The sequence below is a fragment of the Pelodiscus sinensis genome, chromosome 23 (genome assembly GCF_052426305.1).
Source record: "Pelodiscus sinensis isolate ZL-2025 chromosome 23, ASM5242630v1, whole genome shotgun sequence".
Taxonomy (NCBI): Eukaryota; Metazoa; Chordata; order Testudines; family Trionychidae; genus Pelodiscus; species Pelodiscus sinensis.
The window spans coordinates 17,635,624-17,658,989 of record NC_143074.1 but is presented as its reverse complement, the minus strand read 5'-3'; the positions used below and the strand labels follow the sequence as shown (position 1 = coordinate 17,658,989).

At 48.9% G+C, this 23,366-nt stretch overlaps 1 protein-coding gene across 1 annotated transcript in view; it reads right to left on the bottom strand.

Moving 5' to 3' along the window:
• The window catches only part of DBH (dopamine beta-hydroxylase), a 38,640-nt gene extending 18,705 nt beyond the window's left edge, over positions 1-19,935 (bottom strand). Inside the window, exons 1-6 of the mRNA XM_006123799.5 lie at positions 19,594-19,935; positions 14,406-14,552; positions 8,947-9,204; positions 7,808-7,984; positions 7,225-7,327; positions 1,341-1,507 (exon numbers count right to left, since the gene is read on the bottom strand). Of these exons, the coding sequence (XP_006123861.3) occupies positions 1,341-1,507; positions 7,225-7,327; positions 7,808-7,984; positions 8,947-9,204; positions 14,406-14,552; positions 19,594-19,935 (1,194 nt within the window). The remainder of the gene's footprint in view (positions 1-1,340; positions 1,508-7,224; positions 7,328-7,807; positions 7,985-8,946; positions 9,205-14,405; positions 14,553-19,593) is intronic.
• Between the last annotated feature and the right edge of the window lie 3,431 nt (positions 19,936-23,366).

Sequence of the window (23,366 nt, the reverse complement as noted above, 5' to 3'; positions counted from 1 at the left end):
TTTTCTGAGACAGCCAGGGAATGGGGCTTAGACCAGGGAGATAAAGCCGATGGCTGTTCAGGAGAATTGACTTCAAATGGACTGTCAGCACTTTCTGAACATCTGGAGAACACTCCTGGGTCTTTGCTTGAAACAGCATTTTTATGATGGAACTCACAGTACTACGGGCTGGAAAGGGGGGTTCCGACTGTAGCCACAAGCATTTTATCGGGCAGTGAATTGGACGCTGGCTGCGCAGTGACTGTGAGGCAGTGAGATCGGCGATACCTCATACACACAGCGGCTTCACCAAGGGGAGGGATGCCGTGGGAGGACACGCAGGGTACACCCGGCTGCCCCGCGGACTTTGATAGCAACCTACATGGGGCTAAACAACTGGCCCAAGGAACCTAACCCCGTCATGTTCTTGCTTGTCAGTCTGCTGCCAATTCTAGAGAAAAGAAGCTGCTTGAAGATGCTGAGAACCCAGGGGGGGCGTTTTTTGCTTCCCCGGTCTTAGCACTTCGATTAAAAACCTCAGTCTAAACACAGGGCTGGGAGCCAGGAACGACCAAGTCCCAGTCCTTGGTCTGCCATCAGCTCTCTGGCCTTGGACCACACCTTCTTGCATCAACCCCACCTTGCCCCTCTACCTGCATGAGAAATTAACCGTGCCCAACGGGTGGCGAGAAAGAGACATTCCTCCATGGTGCAAAGCCACTTTGGCGAGGCTGCTGTCAAGGCAGCATAAACGACACCAAGTTGCTGCAACTTTTCTTTCATTCCTGATTAGCTTTCATCCATGTGCTTACACACAGGTGCTTACTTTGGCAAGAGCTGGCTTACGCCGGGGACGCTAATGATCCAACCCAGTGTTTCTCAATATAAAGTACCCCCTTTAAAAAAGTAATGATAAGTACCCCCAGTACCTACAGTTTTCAGACACACAATTTTTTTTTCTACCATTGCAACACATTCGTTTAAACAATTTAATTGCAGCCGGGTGGGCGATGAAATTTTTGGGTGTAAAAAATACAAAAATAATTAAACACGGTGAAACTTAAAACCAAAATTCTGTTTTCTCCAAATTTCAGTTGTGTTGATGTACCTCCCAGACTTCTCAAGTACCCCTAAGGGTACGCGTACCACTGGTTGAAAAACACTGATCCGACCCACGGACCTGGTCACCTGCCTCCTGAGGATGATGCACAGATGCTAAAGACACGTAGCTACTACCTGGCCAGTTCATCTCTAAACCTCAATACTCTCATCCGAGTAAACAGGCGCTAGGCCTGGACTTTCCATGTGCCACTGAGTGGGGAAAGGTTGCCCAGACCTCTGCCAGGCTCTGGCCGACTCACCGCTTGGGTGCATTTGTCTGTGCAATACCCCTTCAGAAGGAAACCGGTTTCGCCAGGTGGGATTGCCATCACCGGCGTGTAGACCAGGCCCAGCTCCATAATGCCGGCATCGTAGCGTCGCAGCGTGGCAGTATAATAGAGGCGAATCCCCGAGGAGTCGTGACGACCTGGTGCAGAGAGGGGACACGACATAACACCGTGTTGCAAATCGCAGTGGGAGTAAGAATCACACGTGGGAAAATGTCAGGCATGAAAAATTCAACGTCAGGGCACTACACTTCGGGAAAGCAGCTTCCCTTTGCTGGCAGACTGCATCCATTCCTTGACCTAGTATCAGTATTTTAAAAATCCTATTGTAATCCCCTCTCCCCCTAGGCAGTTGTACTAGCAACAAGAGACTGGACTAAATGGTCTCTAAATATGTACTTGGTAATCTAAAAAGGTCACCAGCAGTGTTCTCTCACATTTTTTCAATCCAGGGGTGGAATGACTTTTGTTATGTGCATCAAGGCAGGCGTGGATGTGCACCACCAGTAGAAACACATGCTGCTGGCTGTGTGCAGCTATGGGTGCTCTGCTAATCAGGTGGGTGGCACCTGAATTTCTCCTGGGTGGCCGCCCAAGTGCTGAGCTTACAGGGAACACTGGTGGCCATCCCAGCCACTGATCGCTCCCAGGAGCACCAAGAGGAGAGGAGGGAATCAAGTGGGAATGTCTTTGGAAGACCATGAGAGTCCATTGAGGAGGGGAGTATGTTTAGGAGGCAGATTTTGGAGAAACCCTGAGCTCAGTTCAGACCCAGGGATGGGAATCTCTCTCTTCTCTACCTTTTCCAGTCTCACTCTGCTTCTAAACTAGGGACTCTCGGTGCAAAGGCTGCAGGACGTGTATCCCAGATTTGGGCTGGTTGGGAGCCCGACAATCCAGGCCCAGCAAGGGTTAGCATCTAGCTTCTCTGCCCCAAGAGCAGGGAAGGGGCCAGCCTGTGCCTGAGAGACCCAAACTAGTGCCTGGTTCCCCCCTAGGTCTATAGGAGATGTAAGCACTGATTGCCCTAATGCGATGATTGATTCCCAACACCCCCTGGAAAAGCTGTACGGGCCTGCACGGTGCCAGGGGGTAGGACAGGACCAAAGCTCCCCCTGTTTCCCTTCCCTGCCCACATCGGCAGAGCAATGCTGTGCGGGGACCGGCAATGTGGGGGCATCTCATGCAGAGGTGTAAGAGGGCTCCTTGCTTTCCCTTACTTCCTGCTGCAGTCCCAAAGCCAGGTTCCTAACTGGGCTCTCTGCGGATTAGAGGCATTCGGCACCCGGGGGTTCCAAAAAAAGCTCTTTGGTGCTGACGGGTGTGAGAGTCCCCACTGAAGAGACCTGCTCCAGGAAGGATTTGGGGGGAGGTTCTGTGGTCTGAGCTATGCAGGACGTCAGGCTCGCAGCTGTCCCTCTCTTCTGGCCTGGGAATCCACGTATAGGGCAGCCATTGCAATGAAAGGGTCCTGCTCTCCCTTGTGGCTGGGGAGATCCATCCCCCAATTACAGCGACTAGCCTGCTAGCAATGGGGCTTCTCTTCTGCTGCCCCCACAAACTGGTTTGGACCCTGCCTAGTTTGAGACGAGTGGACAGGATGCTTGTTCTATGCTCTGTAGAGCCTGGGGCTGGAATGCAGCACCTAACTGTATCCATCATCTCCTTCGTCTCCGGGCTCCTTCCCCCAGCTCTGAGCATCCCACTCGTTGCAACCTGGTTCCCGTACAAGTGAATTCATGAAATTACCGCCACACCTTCAGGTAACGTCCTAGCCCGAAGAGAGAACAGAGCCACCCTTCCTGAGGTTAGACATCAGTGAGCCAGCATTCCCCACCGACCTGAATTTTCTCGGTGAATTCAGACTGAGCTCAGCTGAACCACCCAGAGATGTGCTACTGAGCACTAGGCACTGGGAGTTCCCTTTTATTCCATTCAAGTCCTTGAACAAAAGAAACTAACTAACGACAGGACTTTTTACTGCTATAACCGTGTCTGTGCTACGTTTTGCTGCATTTGGCATTAACAAAATCACATCGCTAGGCGACATTGCTGTGCCAGCACATGTTTTAAGTGTAGACCAGGCCTTCACCCCAAGAGTGGAGGGAGGCAGACTAAGCAGGCTGATTTGCCAGCAAGGCCGACTGGCATAGTAGAGGGCTCTGTCCAGCCCTTTTAGAAGGATGGTTGAAACTACAGAAGAATCCTTGAGGAGCCTGTCTGGAGCACAGTCCACATGGTGGAAAGAGAGTTGACTTAAGACACAACTCCAGCAACATGAATGGCGTGGCTGGGGTCAATGTACTTTAGGTCGAATTTCTGTGGTGTCCCCATATATGAGGTCAATGGGAGAAACTCTCCTGTTGACTTCCCTTACTCCTTGTGACCCCGTGGAGTGCCGGTGTCAACAAGGGCCACCATCAGCAGTCTATTTAGCAGGTCTTTACTAGACCTGCTAAATCGAACCCTGGGAGATCGATCTCCACAGCGATCTCCCAGTAAGAGGAGACAAGCCCTGAGGTGGGTTTGTCCAGATGGGAGCCCTGCCCCAATGAAGACTCTTTCTCTCCGACAATGGGAATAAAAACCAAAAATTGCTCCCATGATAGCAGCTGGGTGGGTAGGAGTGTGACAAATCTCCAGCATGTCTAGGAGTAATACTGGTGTGACTTCCAGTGGCTGAGATGCATAAAAGATTTAGGAGCTGGTGGCTGCGTGCATCTAAAAGATGTAGACCTTTAGCATACATATTAAGCTTATGATTCTGGATCTGAAGGTCTAGGGTTAAAGCCCCATTGTACAGCTCAAGAGGACTCCACTACATTGTGCACCGTATTTACGTTGCTACTGGGTTCTCTTAGCAATGAAACAAAGTTAGCGCCAACGGTGCCTTCCCTGGGCATGTTTTTCAGGTTTGAGTTGTAACGGGAAAGGCCGGATAAGCTGGGGCCAAGTGGGCTCATACTTATTTATAAGGATCTGTCTCTGGGTTGGATTCATCAAGCGGACAAGAATAAATGGGGTGATGTTATTGGTTAGAAGGAAAAAGCGGTTAAAATAATGAAAGGCGCGAGCGGCATATTTATAGACCTGTTACTTCTCGAGTCTCGGAATGTGATATGATTGATCTGCAGTACATATGCTCTGGCCTCCTAAAAATACTCTGGGATAATCACGGAGTGACTTGATTTGATGTAAATGCAGAAATTCGATAATTTAGCTGAGTTTTTATTTTAAAAAAATGTGTTGACTGTCAAATGTATCAACCAAGAAATGCTATTTATTCTTTCTAAAAACATCTCCCCCATCCCACTCCCACCCAGACTTCTCCCTCTGTAATGAAATTCAGCCCTGGTGTCGGAAAGCAGTGGTGGGAAGACCAAAAGTTTGCAGGGCTGGGTAAGGAAGATGTTTTCACTCCCCACAGGCAGGCAGGAAGGTCCAGTCATTGTAGCATTAGCCTAGAATTTGAGGGACCTGGGCTTAAGTCCTTGCTTAGCCACATGCTTTCTATGGGACCCTTCCTATAAGTCTCTTAGCCTCTTGGTGCATCAGATCCCCAGCGGTGATGATAGCATAGAGAAGAGGAGCTCAGATAATACGTCGATAGGTCCCTCTAAATACTCGAGTATGAGGCGAAGAATGTACAACCTAGTTCTGAGATTGCATAGTCCAGGGCTAATATCCATCGCTCCTAAGGTCTATTTCTGCCACTGTGTGACTTGTCAGGCAAGTTATTGAACCACTCTGTGCCTTAGTTTTCCTGTCTGTGAAATGGGACTGCTAATGCTGATCTGCCTCATCGGGGGATTGGGCGACTAAACTAATTGTACAGGCATTTTTAGTTCCTCACGTGAAAAGTAAAAGAAGTGCACAGTGCTGGCCATTTATGTTGTGATATGTTGCAAGCCAGGATCCCTGTTCAGAACATGGCCAGTCTAGGTGGGAGCTGTTTCAGGTAGACCAGTCCAAAACTCTCCCATGTAATGGGTGGTTTTGTGATCTTGCGTCTCTGCAGATTTTCTTTGCCTGTCTGCCTTGATTGTATTGTATGGGGTGAGGCAAAGCTCTGCCTGAAAGCTCTACAGGGAGTGGAGGCGGGTTCTGTTTGGAAAGGCTGGCAAGAGGGGCTCAGACAGAAACATCCCCGTCGGAGGGTTTAATACCTTTGCTGCGAGCGAGGCATAGCGAAGGCAGCTCTGCCAAGGCTTCTCAGTCCAGTTCTGAAAAGTCCCTTTGCGCCCGCTCCTGGCTGATGCCGCCCTGGACCTGCGCCTGCCAGCTGTGCTGAATGGTGCCAGACTGCCTGGCAGGATCGCAGTCTGCAGAGGCTGGTGTGAGGCAGAGCACAAGCCACGCCAGACGAGGCAGGGAGATTGGGACCAGGCCAAACCTTTCTTAGCTGTAAGCAATGCCAGGCCCCTCATAGGCAGGGCCTTTTGCTTGAGTCCTCCAGTATTTCCTGACCTCGGCTGGGTTAAAAGTACAAGGCCCTGGGCTGATCAGAGCAGAGAAAGTGGAACCCAGCAGAATCTAGTGAACAGCTAGTAAAAGAGTATGAGGCGCCCATGTCCCACAGGCAGCCCCATTAAGGTGCTCTGTTGGGCCCTGCAGGGGTCTGGGTAGGAGCTGCTTTCCATGGCATGTTTCCTTGCTTGCACAGTGACTATGCGGACAAATGTCAGTGCCTCAGCTGCTTCTCAGGGTAGATCTGCACTACCGCGGTTTGTTGACACAACTTATGTTGACACCCAAAAAGTCGAGAAAACAAAAATCACCAGAGGGCGTTCCCATATGCTCCCTCTGTTGACAGATTGTGTCTCCACTGGGGGCACCTTCATCAACAGTGTGAGCACGGCACTGCAGATAGGTATCCCACAATGCCGTATTGTGGGAAGGCAGAGCTGAGCCCTGTGCATCTTGGGATTCCTTCTGAATTCTCCCACAGCTTCTTCTGCTGCCTAGGAGTAGCATCGTGAATATCTCTGAGCTCTTGGTGAAGACAAACATCAAAGCTGGCATGATTTAGTTGGGATTGGTCCTGCTTTTAGCAGGGGGTTGGACTTGACTTCCTGAGGTCTCTTCCAACTCTATGATTCTATAATTCTGTGTAAGCAGCACAGCAGCCAACCCCCTCCCCCTGCAGCAGCATTCTGCTTGCCACCGTGTTCCTGGTACAGAGCAGAACAGAAGAAGTCCATTGATTTGCTTTTTGTTCCCCAAACAGAGCAGCTCACTCAGCTGTCAGACACTTCCCAGAGCTATGAAAGGGGTGTGTGCCTGCAGGGCAGCAGAGATCACAAAACACTGAGCAGAGCCACCAGGGCAGAAATTGTGGGATACTGGCAGAAGCCAGTTCTGTTGACAAAACAAAGAGCCACACTGGCTCTTTGTCAACAGTAAAAGGAAGGGAAAAGAAAAAAAGTCTCTCATAGGAGTGGAATTTTTTTGTCGCCAAAACTGGGTGTTTTCCCGTGACAAGTCACATTGAGGTGCATTCTCTCTTGACATTTTGTAGTGGAGACAATGCCTGATGAAAGCAGTGTTATCTGGGATACAAGTTGGCATCCTTCTCCCTGAGCTGGGTGAGGGTGTGCCAGTATGGGCGGTTAGTCCTTGGGGCAAATGTGGGCTCCCTTTCCAATGAATGAGCCTGGGAGGTTAGGATGACCTGCCACTGCAAGAGAAGACAGCCTGGGAGTGCTTACTCTGGGACCTCAGTGTGTCAGTGTGTTAGCTAAAGAGTTTTTATGATTTTTTTTCCCTTGGCTCACAAATTTCCACAGACTGTGCTGCAGAGGCTGGCCAGTACAGGAATCTCTGGCCCCAGATCCAAAGTAACTGGAGGTTTGCTTACCTTTGAACACCAGGGGGTTGTGGTAATGAATCTCAAGCCGTAAATATCTGGAGGATCCCGGACCGCCAAAGGCAAGTCCTGCTTCTTCTGGATAGTAGAAGGCCTGTAAGCAGGAGGAGAGACTGTGAGGGGATTGCGTGCAGCTGATACATGGAGTCAGGCAGAGAAAGCTAGAGAGGGAAGTATGCAAGGCGGAGATTGTTCTGTGGCCCGTTAATGTGTGCTGTGGGCTGGGAAGTACCATTCCAAATGACTGGGTGAACGGCTAAGCGTCTACCCCTCTGGAAGAGCGTTCTTGTGCTGCATGTGTACTGGCATCGCTGCTCATTTCAGTAGAACCCATGCATGAGGTTCATGTGTCTGGGGGAGGGAGAGGGGGAGGGGATATTAAGCAAAGATGAACCCAGGCCCCAAGACCGAGATTCAGATTTTGAGCACCGCACAATGGGAGCGGGTGTTCCGACTCACCTTTCAGATGCACCAGGGACCAATGGACTGGGGGTGGGGGGAAGCAAAGCACCCACAATGAATTAAGGCATCGGCCATGAGAATTAAGGCATCGGCCATGGCTTTATCTGCACACCTGAGCGCCCATGGCCCACGCGGCAAGCACGTGTCTGCAGTAGTTCAGTCGGTCTGGCTTCATCTTGGAGTCACAGGGCCCACTGTAGTGCGGAAAGCTGTCAAATTCTGCGGCACACTGGAAGACTTCCATGTGGTGGACTATCGCTTCGTTACCTGCCGTGATCACTGGCTCATACTACAAAAGAGGGATCCAAGAAGAAATCATGAGTAGTTATAATGGGTGATGATGATCTTACAGCTACCTAAAGCTCCTATAACCATACTACCTGTCTCTGTACAATCTCCAGATAGAAGATCTCAAAACGGTTTACAACTTGCATGTGCCGAGATATTGATGATACAGTTGTCTTGTTTCACCCACCACTGAAATGCAGCCACTTCTGACGTGGCTGTTTAACAGTGCCTGGCAATGATGTACAGTGCTTAAAGATGGGAATGAAGAAAAATGTAACCAGATGACAATCCAGATGGAATTTGTTTCCAATTATCAAATCATATGAGAAGAAACTCAAAATCTGACACTCGATACGAGCAACCCTAGTGGACATCGCCATTCAGAGAGAGATCAGCGAGGGGAGGTTGGGTGTGTAGATACCAAGCCAGGGAGAAGCTGCCATATCGCTGATGCTGCTGAAAGTGTCTCCTGGAAGGTCCCATCTCGAGAACTCAAAGGCCTAGTTTACACTACCCACCCTCCCGCCAATCTAAAATACACAACTTCAGCTGTGCAAATAGCATAGCTAAAGTCGATGTCTTTACTGCAATGTCTTCCATGCAGTACGGTCAGCAGGGGCTGCCCTCCCATCGACTTCTCTTACTCTTCTCTTTCTGATGGAGTACTGTAGTTGATGGGCGAGTGCTCGGAGGTCGATTTATCGTGTCTAAACAGACACGATAAATCGACCGCCAGTGGATTGATCGCTGCAGTGTCAGTCCACCATGAAGTGAAGAGAGGCCCAGAGACCGGCTTTGGAGCACAGAGAGCACTGTTTGTCCAGGGCACTAGCCAATGAAGGAAAGAACTGAGGAACACCTCCCCTGGGGGCTAAGGCCATGGAAACAGCTTGCCTAAGCTTTAACGAATTAGCTATGTGGAAAACATCCCTCTTCAGAAAAAGCTCTCCTCCTCCTCCTTACCATGACAATGTGATGTTTCGGGAAGCTGACTGGAAGCTCCACCATATAGCACCAATATGTAGTCTCCTGGCTGGGAATGATCACGTCAGGAGCTCTTATCTCCATGGTCTTCATGTCATCCGGCAGTTCAGGGGTGCTGATGTTGGGCTTCAGCAGCTGGACCCTCTGGAGCCCCTTGTGGATGGCAGAAATATTGATTGCTTGGAGGGAAGGGACTGGTTTTTCAAGGACCCCATAGATAAGGTGCACAGTGCCATCCTGAAATGAGAGATGAAGGAGTCTGTAAAGCAGGCAATGTCTTGCAGAACATTGGAGAGCCCTTGCAGTTTTAGTGCATTTGAGCTGGGATGAGTCAAGTAAGGTGATGATGTCATGTTCCCCCCCTATGATTTATGAAAATTGGCTTATGAATATGAATACGCGTAACTTGGAGATGTTTTATACGAAACAAGTCATGGAACTTATTTTTAAAGTTACACTTTTCTGAATCTCTGCATCCTGTTCTTGTGCATGTATCGTTCATGTAGGTGAAGTTAGAAATAAGAAGTGTTAATCTGTTTTTAATTCTAAATGTGCTAATGAGGGACATTAGGGATACTTTAGGAACTTAACGGCTGAGTACTCAAACCAATGACCTGCAAATGTTTTCTTTTTTCCTGTAAGCCCAAACTGTGGTTGGTCCTAAAAGACATGAGATCATGTCATCTGGTACTGGAATCCATCTTTAATCTAGTACGTTTCCATGGAGATGGAGAGACTGAACAAAGGGTTCCTGCCGTGGGGTAAAGTCTATTTAAGGATTGGAAATCAATCAGGTCTTTGTTTTCAGGAAATCAGCTGGCCTTTGGAACTGCCTCACCCACCCTAAGAGGATACACACGAAGAAACCTGAAAACAAAGAGTTCTAAAGAACTCTGAAAAGCTATAGACCCAGGCCAGAGTAAAGATCAGCTCTGTTTTGAAGCATTTTACCTGAGATAAGAACAACTGTTTAGGGTAAGAATTGACATATAACTAGCTTCTTAGTGTATTAGCATTAGCTGGTGTCTTTTGTTTATTTTAACTTAATAATTAACTTTGATCTGTGTGTTTTCACTTGAAATTGCTTAAATCCTACTTTTTATTTAATATTAAGCCCATTGTAAATAACTGTTATGGCGGTGGGGGGGGGGGGGGGATAAGGGAGCAGGGAGAGCAACCACTGTGCATATCTCTCTTTCATTGATAAAGGGGGTGAACATCATTGTGAGCGCTCTCCTGCAAGGTAAAATGGATTTATTTGGGGTTTTGGTTCCTTTGGGGGGTTGATTTCCTAGGTGCTATGAGTGATCTTATAGCTGAGTTCTCCCGGAGCTGAACTGGTTCATTGTCTGTGTTGCTTTGCTGGGGAGTTATAACCCCAACTCTGTGCCTTGGCTGGGGGAGACCAGAGCTTCTGGCTGAACAGGACAAGATGCTGGGGAATTCCAGAGGGCAGAAAGGCAGGCGTCAGTGGCTTGATCAGCAGACCAGGGGACAGTGCCAAGGGGATTTTTGTGATCCAACCTGTCACAGATGCTACTTTGTCAAGCATGTCCAATTTGGGGGCCCACTGTTATTTAATATGTCTGTCACTGTTGCGTTGTACAGGGTGCTGCTTAGATTGGCATTACAGAGTTATGTAATTTTGGCTGAGATTATTTCCTAGCATTAATCTCCAATGAGACGCAGTTCCCTATTTATTTAGATGGTTTGGACTGCTTTCTTCAGTGTGTATCAGCTCATGGCAATTCCAGCTCTTTTCTAAGTATAATAAATTAATGCATGCACATTAACAGTGAAATATACCCCTACCCTCCCTAAACAAGGGGCACTCTCTCTCTCCATCCTTCTCATTCACTCACACATATGTTCACACACTCTGACTACATCTACACTACAAGGTTTTTGCGCAAAACTGGCCGTTTTTGCGCAAGAACCCATGGAGCGTCCACACCTCAAGTGTGCTTTTGTGCAAGTAAATCGACAGTAAAATGGCAGAACTGAGGGCTTTTTGTGGTGTAGGTAAACCTCTTTCTATGAGACATAACTCCTTTCCGCGCTACAGCTGTTGTGCAAAAAGGCATGTGTGGACACTCCGCAGGGGTTTCCTGCACAAAAAGAGCCTATCGAAAAAGCACAGGTGCTCTGATGGCCATTCTGTGAATGGCCATCAGAGCTTTTTTGCGGAAGAGCGTCCATGCAGTGTGGACGCTCTCTTGCGCAAAAGCACATCTCAAAAGCAATGTGCTTTGAGGCATGGATGCGCTTTTGCGCAAGAAGGTTTTGCGCAAGAACTCTTCCGCAAAAGATTTCTTGCGCAAAAACCCTGCAGTGTAGACAAGGCTGCTGTGAAACGTGTGATCCAGAAACTGTTACTGGCAGTGGGAAGACACCTGTTGATTTCCATGGGCTTTGGGTGGGCTGCAGAGCTGGGACTAGCATGAACATTTTTTCCCCACAAAAAAAAGTGCAACATTTTTCACAGATTCATTTCACAGGAGTTCATGCACACAATCTGGTCCTCAAAAGTTTGCAATATTTGGGGAGATTGCAGATTTCTCACCATGAAGCGTGTTAAAAAACAAAGCATATTGGCTTGAAAATTTCACAGCCACTAAAATCTTTGTCCTATTATGAAACTAATACCTGTTCCTTCTTCTAGTCCTCGACTCGCTCTACTGGACTACACTTTGTCTTAATCATATAGCCCAGTCCTTCCTAGATATCCAGAGTTGGACATTTTTTTTTCTTAACAGTCTGCAATTTCACATAAGTCCAATGAACCCAAAACCAGACATTTAATTGAAATGGTTTTTTTGGGACTCTACTTTGGCTCAAAATCCTCTTCCTTGTTGTCCTTCTAACAACATCTGGCTCCATATTGTGAGGTGGCATGATGTAGCATAGGGGTGGGGAACATTTTTTGGGTGATGCATGTAGAAGATGCATTTAAATTGAGCTAGCATGTACTTAATGGCAGAGTACAGTGGGACCCAGATAAAATCTACATAGTATGGAAATTATAAAGAGTTGTATGTGGATTGTGTAAATGTTCCTGCAAGCTCAGAAATAATATCAATAGGGCGCTTCCTTGCAAAAGGGATGAATGTCTGATGTTCTCTTACAAACAGCATGTGCAAAGTAGGACTGCATAAATGAAAAACCGGGCAGTGTGCCACCGAGCTGTTGATTTTCAGATACTTGTTTTAGAGTGTGTGTGTGTGTGTGTGTGTGTGTGGAGGGGGGGAGAACAGTTGACTTGTGGGTGAAAAGAAGGCGAGCTCGCTATCTCTCTAGCTAATCATCTTTATCCTGCTGCTCACACTATGAGATCTGAGCACTTTCACCGTACAATCTGTAGCCACAGCCATAGGCTTCATGGATTCTCCTACATGTCTCCCTTTTGGGGTGGGTCCAAATTTGCTTAGATGGGGTTGTGGTTGGACTGGGGAGTTTTAAAAGATGTTATCGATTCCCTGCACTTTGGAAGGGCGAGTAGGGGGGAATTAAAGGTAAAAAAGAGTGCCTGTGTTGTGAGTGAGGGTATGTCTACACTACCCCGCTAGTTCGAACTAGCGGGGTAATGTAGGCATACCGCACTTGCAAATGAAGCCCGGGATTTGAATTTCCCGGGCTTCATTTGCATAAGCCGGGCGCCACTTGCGACCCGGCTGAATGGCGCAGAAGTCAGCAGAGTGCCATGGTGGGAGGCAAAGGGGGGCGGGGTGGTGACAGTGGTTCCAGGCCCCGCCCCCTGGCCGTGAACATCACTGCCCCGCCCCCCTTCGCCTCCCGCAGTGGCGCTCGGCTGACTTCTGCGCCGCTGAGCTGGGCTGCCACATGGGAGCAAGTGGTGCAAGCGACTATTTGGGCTCCGCGCTCCCCATGCAGCACGGGGAGCACAGAGCCCAAACAGTTGTTTGGGCTCCGCAGTCCCCCAAGTTAGAGGCAGGAGGCGAAGGAGAAGAGAAAGAGAGAGACAGAGAGCTGAGAGAGAGAGAGAGACTGGAGGCTCAGGAGAGAAGACCGACGTGGAGGAGAGACCTGAAAATCCCGTCTTATGACGGGCTAATTGGCTAGTGAAATTAATAGGCAGCAGATTTAACACAAACAAAAGGAAGTTATCCTTCACTCAGCGCACAGTCAACCTGTGGAACTCCTCGCCAGAGGATGTGGTGAAGGCTAGAACTTTAACAGGGTTCGAAATAGAGCTAGATAGATTCATGGAGGTTAGGTCCATAAATGGCTATTAGCCAGGATGGGTAGGAATGGTGTCCCGAGCCTCTGTTTCTCTGGAAGTGGGAGACAGGGGAGAGATCAAGTGAGGATTACCTGTTGTGATCTCTCCCTCTGGGGCATCTGGTACAGCTGGTCTCTGACTTACGAACAAGTTATGTACCAAACACTAGGTCATAACTCGATCCGTTCGTAAGTTGGATTACATTCACTTACATACGGCCGTGCTGTTTGTAAGTGCGGATTTCGTTCGTAACTCGGGTTCCGGCTGTATAGGAGGTTGGTCGTAAATATGAATGGTCATAAGTTTATGCGTTCGTAACTTGGGAACTGGCTGTATTGGCCACTGTCAGCAGACAGGATACTGGTCTAGATGGACCTTTGGCCGTTCTTATGTCCTGGTCTGATTCCCTTCCCGCAGCTCCCATTGGCCAGGAATGGTGATCCACAGCCAATAGGAGCTACAGGGAGCTGTACCTGTGGAGGTGCAGGTAAATAAAGCGGCAGTGGCCCACCTGGGCCTAACCCTGGCAAACTGCCTCTGTTTTATTGCCCACCTCTGGTGTATGTAATGTCTTTGTGCACATGAATCACAGAGGAGTGAGACCACATATCTGCATTCACACAGCATGTCACAGCCACAGCCAGAGACTGGATTCTGATATCATGCCCGTTTTACACCCGTATAACTCACTCCTTACAATGGAGTGACTCTTAAGCAGTGTTCCCTGTAAGCCGAGCACTTGAGCGGCCACCCAGGAGAGATTCAGGGGCATACGTTTCTACTGGTGGTGCACATCTGCACATGCCTCTGTCCACCTAACAAAATTTATTCCGCCCGTGGATGGAAAAAAATGAGAGGGAACATTGCTCCTAATGTACACCCATGTAAGTGTGCTCAGACATGCAAGTGCCCTGGCTTTCAATCCACAGCCATAGTCTTGCTGACTTTTGACCTAGAGCTCTAACCACTAGACCCCAGCTATTTAAACCTCACCAGATCACAAAGGCTTTTTGTGACTTCAGTAGGGCCAGGATTTCACCTCTTTGTTATCGGTTCAGTCCTGTGCTCGCAATGCTAAGTGATCCCAATGCGCCAATCCACTTGCATGGCAGAGCTCCCGGGAGTACAGACCATCCCGTACACAGGAGAAATACTGAGCCGGCGCTTTGCCTCTGCCCATGGCTCGGCGCGGCAGTACCTCTATAAGGTAGTCCTTCGGATCGCAGGTGCTGAAGGCTCGGTTGAAGATCAGGTAGAGTCCCTCAGGGGTTCTGTGTGCTTTCAGGAGCTGGTAGTCCTGCTGGGAATCCATGTGAACCTGCCCTTTCTCATCAGTCCAAGCATCCTGTGGAAGAGGGGAAAAAATTCCATATCACCAGTTAGATGTTGATTTGCCCGTGGTGGTCAATCTTATCTGGCCTGTCTTTTTGCTCTGTATGTGTATAGCACCTGGCACACCTCTAAACTTTTCCAGCCCTGCGCGGACTTTTTCCATCCACGTGCAGAATAAATTGTATGTGCCCTCGGGAATGTGTGGATGTGCACCACCCGTAGAAACAAAACACCTAGCTGTGAGTGCTCTGCTAATCAGCTGGGTGGCATCTGCATCTCTCCAAAGTGGCTGCGCAAATGCTCAGCTTGCAGGGAACACTAGTCCTGGCCCATGAGTTGGGCTCCTAGGTGCATGTGTGATACAAATAGTAATCCATTGATCAGGGGCATTTCCCCAGGGACCTGTGGAACAGCAGATTCAGAGTAGGAGTAAATCAGACCCAGAATTTACACTGCACCAAACGATGTTTTTTAGGGAATCAAAATGTATCGTATGTGGGGGTGATGATAGTGTGTTTACTAAGCACAGTGACTGCTAGTAACTTTTTGAAAAGTGTCTCACTTTTTATACAGCACTATGTAGCACTTTAAAGACTAACAAGATGGTTTATTAGATGATGAGCTTTCATGGGCCAGACCCACTTCCTCACTTTTTATGTTCACAGCATCCATGTTCCTTAAGCCGGGGTGGGGAACTTCAGGCCCGTGGGCCGGATGCAGCCCCCAACTTCCCCCCAGCATTGGGGTGTCCGTGCTGGTGCTCCATCCCCTTCCCTTCCTCCCCACCATCCTCCTGCAGGACTGGAGCACACACAATCTACTAGGCTGGGCTCCTCTAGGCTCTGGTGTGTGAGGGGAATGTGAGGAGGGTCTTTCTCCTTCTCAGTTGGGGCCACGCCAGAGGGGGAGGGTTTTTTGTTTGCTTTTGTTTTGTTTCTCAATTGTGCGCAGCTCCTGCCTGATTTTTCTGTAGGCCAGTGGCCCCCAACCCAAAAAAGATTCCCCACCCCTGTTTAAGCAAAGGACTGGATTTCAGACAAGCAGCGCAGAGGTAGGCTATGTCTAGACGGCAGGCTTCTTTCAGAAGAAGCTTTTCCGGAAGAGATCTTCCGAAAAAACGTCTTCCAAAAGAGAGCGTCTACACAGCAAAACCACACTGAATGGACGCTCTCTCGCATGTAAGCTGTAATTACTATGGACCAGGGCACCTGTGCTTTTTCCTCTTCTTTTGAAAAAACTCCCTCTTCCCCGTCCACGCACGCCTTTTTCCAGAAGAGCTCTTTCAGAAAGAGGCTTCTTCCTCATAGAAAGAGGTTTACCAATGTCGGAAAAACCCCTCTGTACTTTCAGTTTTTTTCCAAAAGAACGTGATTGCAGTGTGGACGTAAGTGAAGTTTTTTTTCCGGAAAAATGGCTGTTTTTCAAAAAAAAAAAAAACCTCTGTAGTGTAGACATACCCGTAGGGAGATCCTGTAGGGTAGGGGTTCTCAAACTTTGTGATACCACAACTCCCACTCTAAGTTGCTCACGACCCCTCTCTAATTTGCTTGTGACACCTTGGGGGCCGGGACCCACAGTTTGAGAATCGTGGCTGGAGGGGTTTAAGAAGATATTGCACTTGTCCGTGCTGAAACATTTTTTTTCAAAGACTTACTGCAGACCAGCTGCTGCTGGCGTAGGATCAGACCCAGCCTTTCCTTGGAGGACTAAAGGGATGGTACTGCAGACCATTATTCACCTTTATCGACCTTAATTATCTGCAGCCAGAACATGTTCTGCGAATAGTGCCCATGATCTCAGCAAGACGGAACTAAAAGTAAAGGACGGCCGGGCACTACTTACGGGTGGCAAAACTGGCCCCATAAGCAGTGCTGGGTTTAAAGATTTAGTAGATCAAGGCCTAAAACTTGTACTAGTTCTGGGAGTATGGACTGGGTTATCAAGTATGGCTATGTCTACACTGCAAGGTTTTTGCGCAAAAACCTGTGGAGCGTCCACACCTCAAATGTGCTTTTGCGCAAGTAAATCGGCAGTAAAATGGCAAAACAGAGGGCTTTTGCCGGTGTAGATAAACCTCCTTCTACGAGGCATAACTCCTTTCTGCGCTACAGCTCTTGCGCAAAAAGGCAGGTATGGACGCTCCAGAGGGGTTTCTTGCGGAAGAAACTCCTATGGGAAAAAGCAGAGGTGCTCTGATGGCCATTCTGTGAATGGTCATCAGAGCTTTCTTGCGCAAGAGTGTCCATGCAGTGTGGACGCCCTCTTGTGCAAAAGCACAGCACTTTTGCGGTGCGCTTTGAGGTGTGGACATGCTTTTGCGCAAGAACTCTTCTTCTTGCACAAAACCCCTGCAGTGTAGACAAAGCCCCTGTGTCTTTCACTTCTCCATCTCATCTGAGGAAGTGGGTTTTACCCACGAAAGCTCGTGATATTATATATTTGTGTTGGTCTCTAAAGCCATGTCTACACTGGGAAATTATTTTGAAATTAGTACATTTGAGTTAAGACTTCCCAATTTAACAAATTTGAACTTGCATGTCCTCGCTACGGGGAAGCCTCAAAATGAGTCTGAGGTGGGTTTCATTAATGTGGACGCACTACCTCAGACTTAGAGCCCCTGGGCAGCTGCGGGAGGCCAATCAATTCAAATTAGTGGCATCAGAGCATCCACACTAACGTTATTTTGTACCTATAGCGTTATTCCTCATGAAAAGCAGGGCTACGTCTACACTGGCAAGAATTTCCGGAACTGCTTAAAACGGAATAGTATTCCGTTTTAAGTTTTTCCGGAAAAGGAGCATCTACATTGGCAGGCTGCTTTTCCGGAAAAGCCCTTTTCCGGAAAAGCGTCCGTGGCCAATGTAGATGCGCTTTTCCGGAAAAGAGCCCCGAGCGTCATTTTCACAATCGGGGCTTTTTTCCGGAAAAGATTACTGGGCTGTCTACACTGGCCCTTTTCCGGAACAGTGTTCCGGAATAAGGACTTATGCCCGAGCGGGAGCAGAATAGTTTTTCCGGAATAGCGGCTGATTTTGTACAGTAGAGCATCGTTGCTTTTCCGGAAATTCAAGAGGCCAGTGTAGACAGCTCGCAGCTTATTCTGGAAAAGCGGCTGATTTTCCAGAATAAGTGGCCCAGTGTAGACACAGCCCAGGAGTTTAAATTCTGTGGCCCGTTATTCTGAAATATGGCTTGGTAGTGTGGACGCATTGTTTACAAATTTGAACAGGGGGTAGGGTATTTCGGACTAAGGTTCCAGTGTAGACTAGGGCTAAAGTGCTGCAGGACTGCTCATTGTTATGAAAGTTACAGACTAACACGGCCACACCTCTGAGACGTTCCCATCTCCAGTGGGTCTCTTCTTCTTACTGGGTCTAAGAGGAGATTGGGCAGTATCTTATTCCTTGTACGCCAGTGCAGTAGCTATTGATTGATTTCATTTTATGTTTGTCTGAGAAATAAAATGGAATAGACATCCTGGCATTGTTTCAACTTGAAGTGTGGAATTATATTGCTTGACCATATTGTTCTTAGAAGGAGAAAATCAGGAATCAAGCACAGGTTTTGTTTTCATACAAAATTCGTTGTGAGAAAGGTGAAATTGGGATCTTTTAGCATCTGACAAACAGAACCAAAAGAGAGACTGCTGGGAAGAGAGACAATAGTCTACCGATTTCTATAGATCCTCCTCCAGTTATTAAAGGAGGCTATTACGTACCAAAAATGGAACTGAAAGTCAAGGCAGTGCTTTTGAACTGAGTGCTGTACATCTTACAATGAACAGAAAAAAGCCATACTAGAAATGTTCCTTTATGTTCTTTATTACCTGATGTTTTGCAATCCTGTAGCATTCAGGTCATCCCACACTGGTGATTAGCTGGTAATTAGTGAGAAAACCAGCGCACAGATAAATGTCTCAAGCCCTCTGTCACCCTTCTATTATATTGTAGATTGCATTACTGTTACTTGTGAAGGCCTATTTTATTGGTAATTTCAAACTGATGGGGGGAAAAAAATCAGCATTGCATTCTACCCTGAAACAAACTGACAGTGAGCCCTGCCCAAAGGCCTGGGGGAGTTCGTATGATTCGTTATTTCAGATACTTCAGTTTCCTTTCCAATGGGTTTGGTTTTTGCAATAGCAAAATCAAAGCATAATCAGAAATGAGCTATCCAGTGTCTTGTCTAGCTTTTCAGCATTGTTGCTCTCCCTCCCCCCCCCCCCCCCCGCCCCTCCACCATGCATTTGCGGGTTTACTTTCTTCTAAGACTGTGCTCCTGACAGCTAGCAGTCAAATTGTATTTTCCAATGTCCTGCTGATCTTTGCTACAGCTCCACATCTGACTTGTGTCTGGCTTAGAGACCCTGACAGGAGCAGACCTTCTGGAGGGTCACTTTTACACTTTGCCGGTGTCATTAACTGGAGCTGTGGTTAATTTTTAATGGGACTGACAAGCGCACAAGCAAATTACATTGTTGGTGCTTGTGGGAGCTGCTGATAGCCAGTCACCTGTTACTTTATTTATTTCCAAAGTACTCTAAAGACACCGGAGTCAAGAAATGAGAGTCATTGTTATCTCCTCTCTCCTTGTCTAACTCGCAGGTGTGGTTCAGTCACTAGTTTACTCTGTTCAACATCCTAGACCATACTCCTGTCTGGGGGATTTGATCCTTCGGAATTAACCTCCACACACCTGTGAACTACCCACAGCTAAATGTACAGACCAAGCCTGAAGGTTTCACTCAGCCAGTGTAACACCAATCGCATCTGGGACAATGGAGCTTAGTGCATGAACCTCTCCCACATGAGCTAAAACTCTACTGGCTTTCAGAGCAGACACATTGATCTCCCTGGAAGTGGTCTCGGTGCCACAACGCGGGACAGTGCACCACACCCAGGAGGTGTGTGGGTTACACCAGCACACCGTGGGCTCCACTGGGACCTACACCTTGGTACATTTCAGTCCTTTCCTACTACAGGAAACCACCCCAGGGTTGGACTCCCTGGACGGGCCTCTGGGCTTAGAACCTTGGTAGTGTGCAAGCAGCTTACCCCGAAATAGGAGCTGTGCCCGTCGCTCCAGAGCACGGCCAGGTCCGCGTTCTCAAACTCGCCCCTGTCCGACATCCCGAAGAGCAGCCCGAATTTCGGCTCCTTGGCCAAAAGCTGGAAATGCACCACCTGCTCCGGGTAGCTGACATTCCACGAGAGCTCCAGGGAACTCTGGGGATCCAGGGGCACCTTGTAAGGGAAATAATTCTCCCGGGGAGCCGTCCCTTGCAGAGCCACCACCAGGATGACCAGGAAAACCATAACCATGGTGAAGTACATGGAGGCCACCTCCCGGAGCCGGAGACTTGGGCAGGGGGCTCGCCTGTTCCGGTCGGTCTGCATGCTGGGGAGAAAGGCGCGCACGCTCCCAGCTTTTGCCATTTATGTGTCGGCCCTCCTGGGCAAGCTGGGTAAGTAATACTCTTTAATTGCATTTGGTGGTTGGGAAATTGGATTGCTGTGTTGACCCCCCACCCCCACCTCCTGGCCAAACACTTGTCATTCTCTGCCTCGCCCTAATTGGCTCTAATTGCACATGGACATTATCAATGGGAATTAAACCCGACTGGGCTGATTTTATTCTCTCCTAAATCATCTGGCGCGGTGGAAAAGGGCTGTTTACCTGCGAGCTGCTCTCCCTGAGCCCTGCACGGATCTCTCCCGCCTGCTTTTCCTCCTGCCCACAGCGGCAGCTTGCTCCCCTCACCCCTCTGCCAAGAAGGACACCCTACTGCACGCTTGGCCCCTAGCTTCCCACACAACTCTATGAGGGCCTGATCCTTCTGCCTCATCCCCTCAATTTACACAAGACCTTTGCACCAAGCATTAATATTGGGAGTGGTTCCTTTGCAACCCCTGCCCCCCTCTCTTGCTGGTTCTCCCATATCTGTAGGCAGGCCCCAAAGGCACCTGACATCCTCACATCTTCAGGGATCCACTTCCCAGCCTTGACGTGCCCAGCCATGTGTAGAGGGGACGGGGAATGGAATATAATGAGAATGCCCCATGGTCACCCATCCCCCACCTGAGGAAGGGAGAGTGGAATCCCTCAGTGCTGTTTGCTGTTTGCCTGAGGAGACCCCTCATTGCCAGGGGCCATAGTCAGCGAGTGTGAATTTTCCGGCTGCTACACGCGTGGTGCCGGGCGTGCGTGTGCACACACACGTGTAACGTGGTTTCGATCTGCGCGTGCCGCCCACACAACTGTCTTTCAGCTCAACTGTGGGACCACTCGACACGGAGCCCCCTCTTAGAATAATAATGCTTAGGCCAGCCCATGCCCCTCCATTCCCCTCAGAGAGGCGGCATATGGGAGCGGAGCCTCGAAAGGGCTGCCTCAAAGAACACTCCTCTCGGCTGACTGGAGCAAAAAGCGAAGCCCGGAGAGTTGTTGATTTCACAGACTGCTGCACCGGGTAGGCCGGGCTCTGGGGGCCCCTCTGCTGCCCTGAGGTGAGTCGGAGCATTGTTGCCCAACTGATTTTTTTCCTCCTCATTCTCCCCCATGGAACAGAGTCGTTCCCGCTAAGGCAGCGAGGCTGAGAGCAGCCGGGGTGCTGCAGGAGATGGGGCAGGTAAATGGTGGCCTCAGAGAACTTCTCAGCCAAGGCCAAGTCATTTCCTCTGACATTGCAGGACAGAGGTGCCTGTTGGAGCCCCAGCCCAGTGGATTCCTGCTAGTCTCTCCATCTTTATCCGAGTGGAATCTGGAAGATCACAGGGGTTTTTGCTTGGCAACGAGGAACCTGTCAGTGAGCCAGTGTAGCCATTTTCATTCAGAAGTGACTGTAAAAAATGGGGAATTCCATATCCGGATGATCACACACATACACATGAGCGTGCATGTGCACTCTCCTGTGTGCCTGCTCGTGTGTATGTGGGTGATCATCTGGATATGCTTGTCTGTGCATGCCTGTGCTTGTATGTGTGTGCGCCTCAGCATGAGTGTGAATACGTGTGTATATGCACCTCTGCATGAGTGTGAATATGTGTGCGCATGCACCTCTGTATGGGTGTGAGTGTGTGTGTGTATGTGTGTGCCTCTGTATGGTTGTGAATACATGTGTGCGCCCGCTTCTGTATGGATGTGTGTGTGTGTGTGTGTGTGTGTGTGTGTGTGTGTGTGTGTGCCTCTGTATGGGTATGAATGTAGTGTGTGTGTGTGTGTGTGTGCCTCTGTATGGGTGTGAATGTGTGTGTGTGTGTGTGCACACGCCTCTGTATGGGTGTGAGTGTGTGTGTGTGCACCTCTGTATGGGTGTGAGTATGTGTGTGTGCACACGCCTCTGTATGGGTGTGAATATGTGTGAGTGTGCACCTCTGAATATGTGTGCTCGTGCTCCTTTGTATGGTGTAAATATGTGTGAGTGCCTCTTTATAAGTGTGTGTGTGTGTGTGTGTGTGTGTGTGTGTGTGTGCATGCCTCTATGGGTATGAATACATGTGTGTGCAGGCCTCTGTATAGATGCGAATGTGTGTGTACCTCTGAATGTGTGTGTGTGTGTGCAGGCGTGCCTCTGTATGAGTGTGTGTGTGTGTGTGCGTGCGCGTGTGCCTCTGTATGGGTGTGAATACATATGTGTGCGTGCATGCATGTATGTATTCTATCTCTAACCATTTCTGTAAGCCTATCACAGTGGGCCCAAATCTCTCCTCTGGAGATGGGTGACCTGCATCCTGTATTGTGACTACTCCGACAAGCTCTGGGGCAGACCCCGGCTGCATGTCAGCGCTACTGCACAGCTGTCACTCTGATCCAGAGACCTGCTGCTGGGATGAAATGCTGACGCGGCACGAGAAAGCCCTCTCCTCTGCGGCTGCACTTTTTAATGCAGAGAGCCAAAACTCCTACCCATTCTGCACATTCGGAGCCCAGATCCAGAGAAGCACAACGCTCCTGCCTCTCCCCCCTTTGCGGTCCTCAAAGCCCAGAGCCCTGGTTCATTTTGCATCTCCGTTGTATCATGTTCCAAGCCCACGGCCTGGGCCTGCCTGTCTCATTAAATAACAACAAATACTCTGATGAGGTGCCAAGATAATTTCTAAAGGGCAACCCCATGTGGGATACATTTTAATAAGACGTTGCAGGAGTTTTCGATGCATCGAGGTCCATCCCACAGCTGATCAGTCTTTTGTGCATCATGCTGTTGGAAAGAAAAGGCTGTGAACACCGCTCTCATGTACTGTAGCTCTCGCCCCCTCAGCCAGAGCTAGGGTCATGACCTTCGCGTAATGAGAAGCCAGTGGCTGGCCTGGGTTTCAGGCAGAGTCCGAGCCGGTGTAAGAAAAAGCAGGCCTTGTTAAGGGGTTGATGGGAAGGGCACCCCCATGCTGAATTGTTGTGCACGGACCTGTGTGGAATATACTGACTTCTCCATACAGATGGGGTTGCCAGATGGTTTCTGAAAAAATACCGAACAAAGAAAAAAAAGAAAAAAGGACCCCGAGAGTTGTTAAGCAAAAATAAATAAATAAATACATTTTTTTAAAACAGCATGGCCCCTTGAAGAAACACTTTTGAGGCTTTTTGGCCTTAACAGGCAGCCGGCGGCCACCCACTGTCTTGCCTCCCTGTGCCAGGCCAGACAGCTCCCCTGTGGAACCCGGTAAGCACCCGGGATTTTCGCCTCCTGGCCAGGAAAAAATCAGAAAGTACCAGACATTTTAGGTGTCCAGTATATTCTGAATTTTTTTTATTAGGTAGGAGGTGAAAATACCAGACTGTCCGGTTCAATACCGGATACCTGGCAACCCTACATACAAAGGGGTTGCAT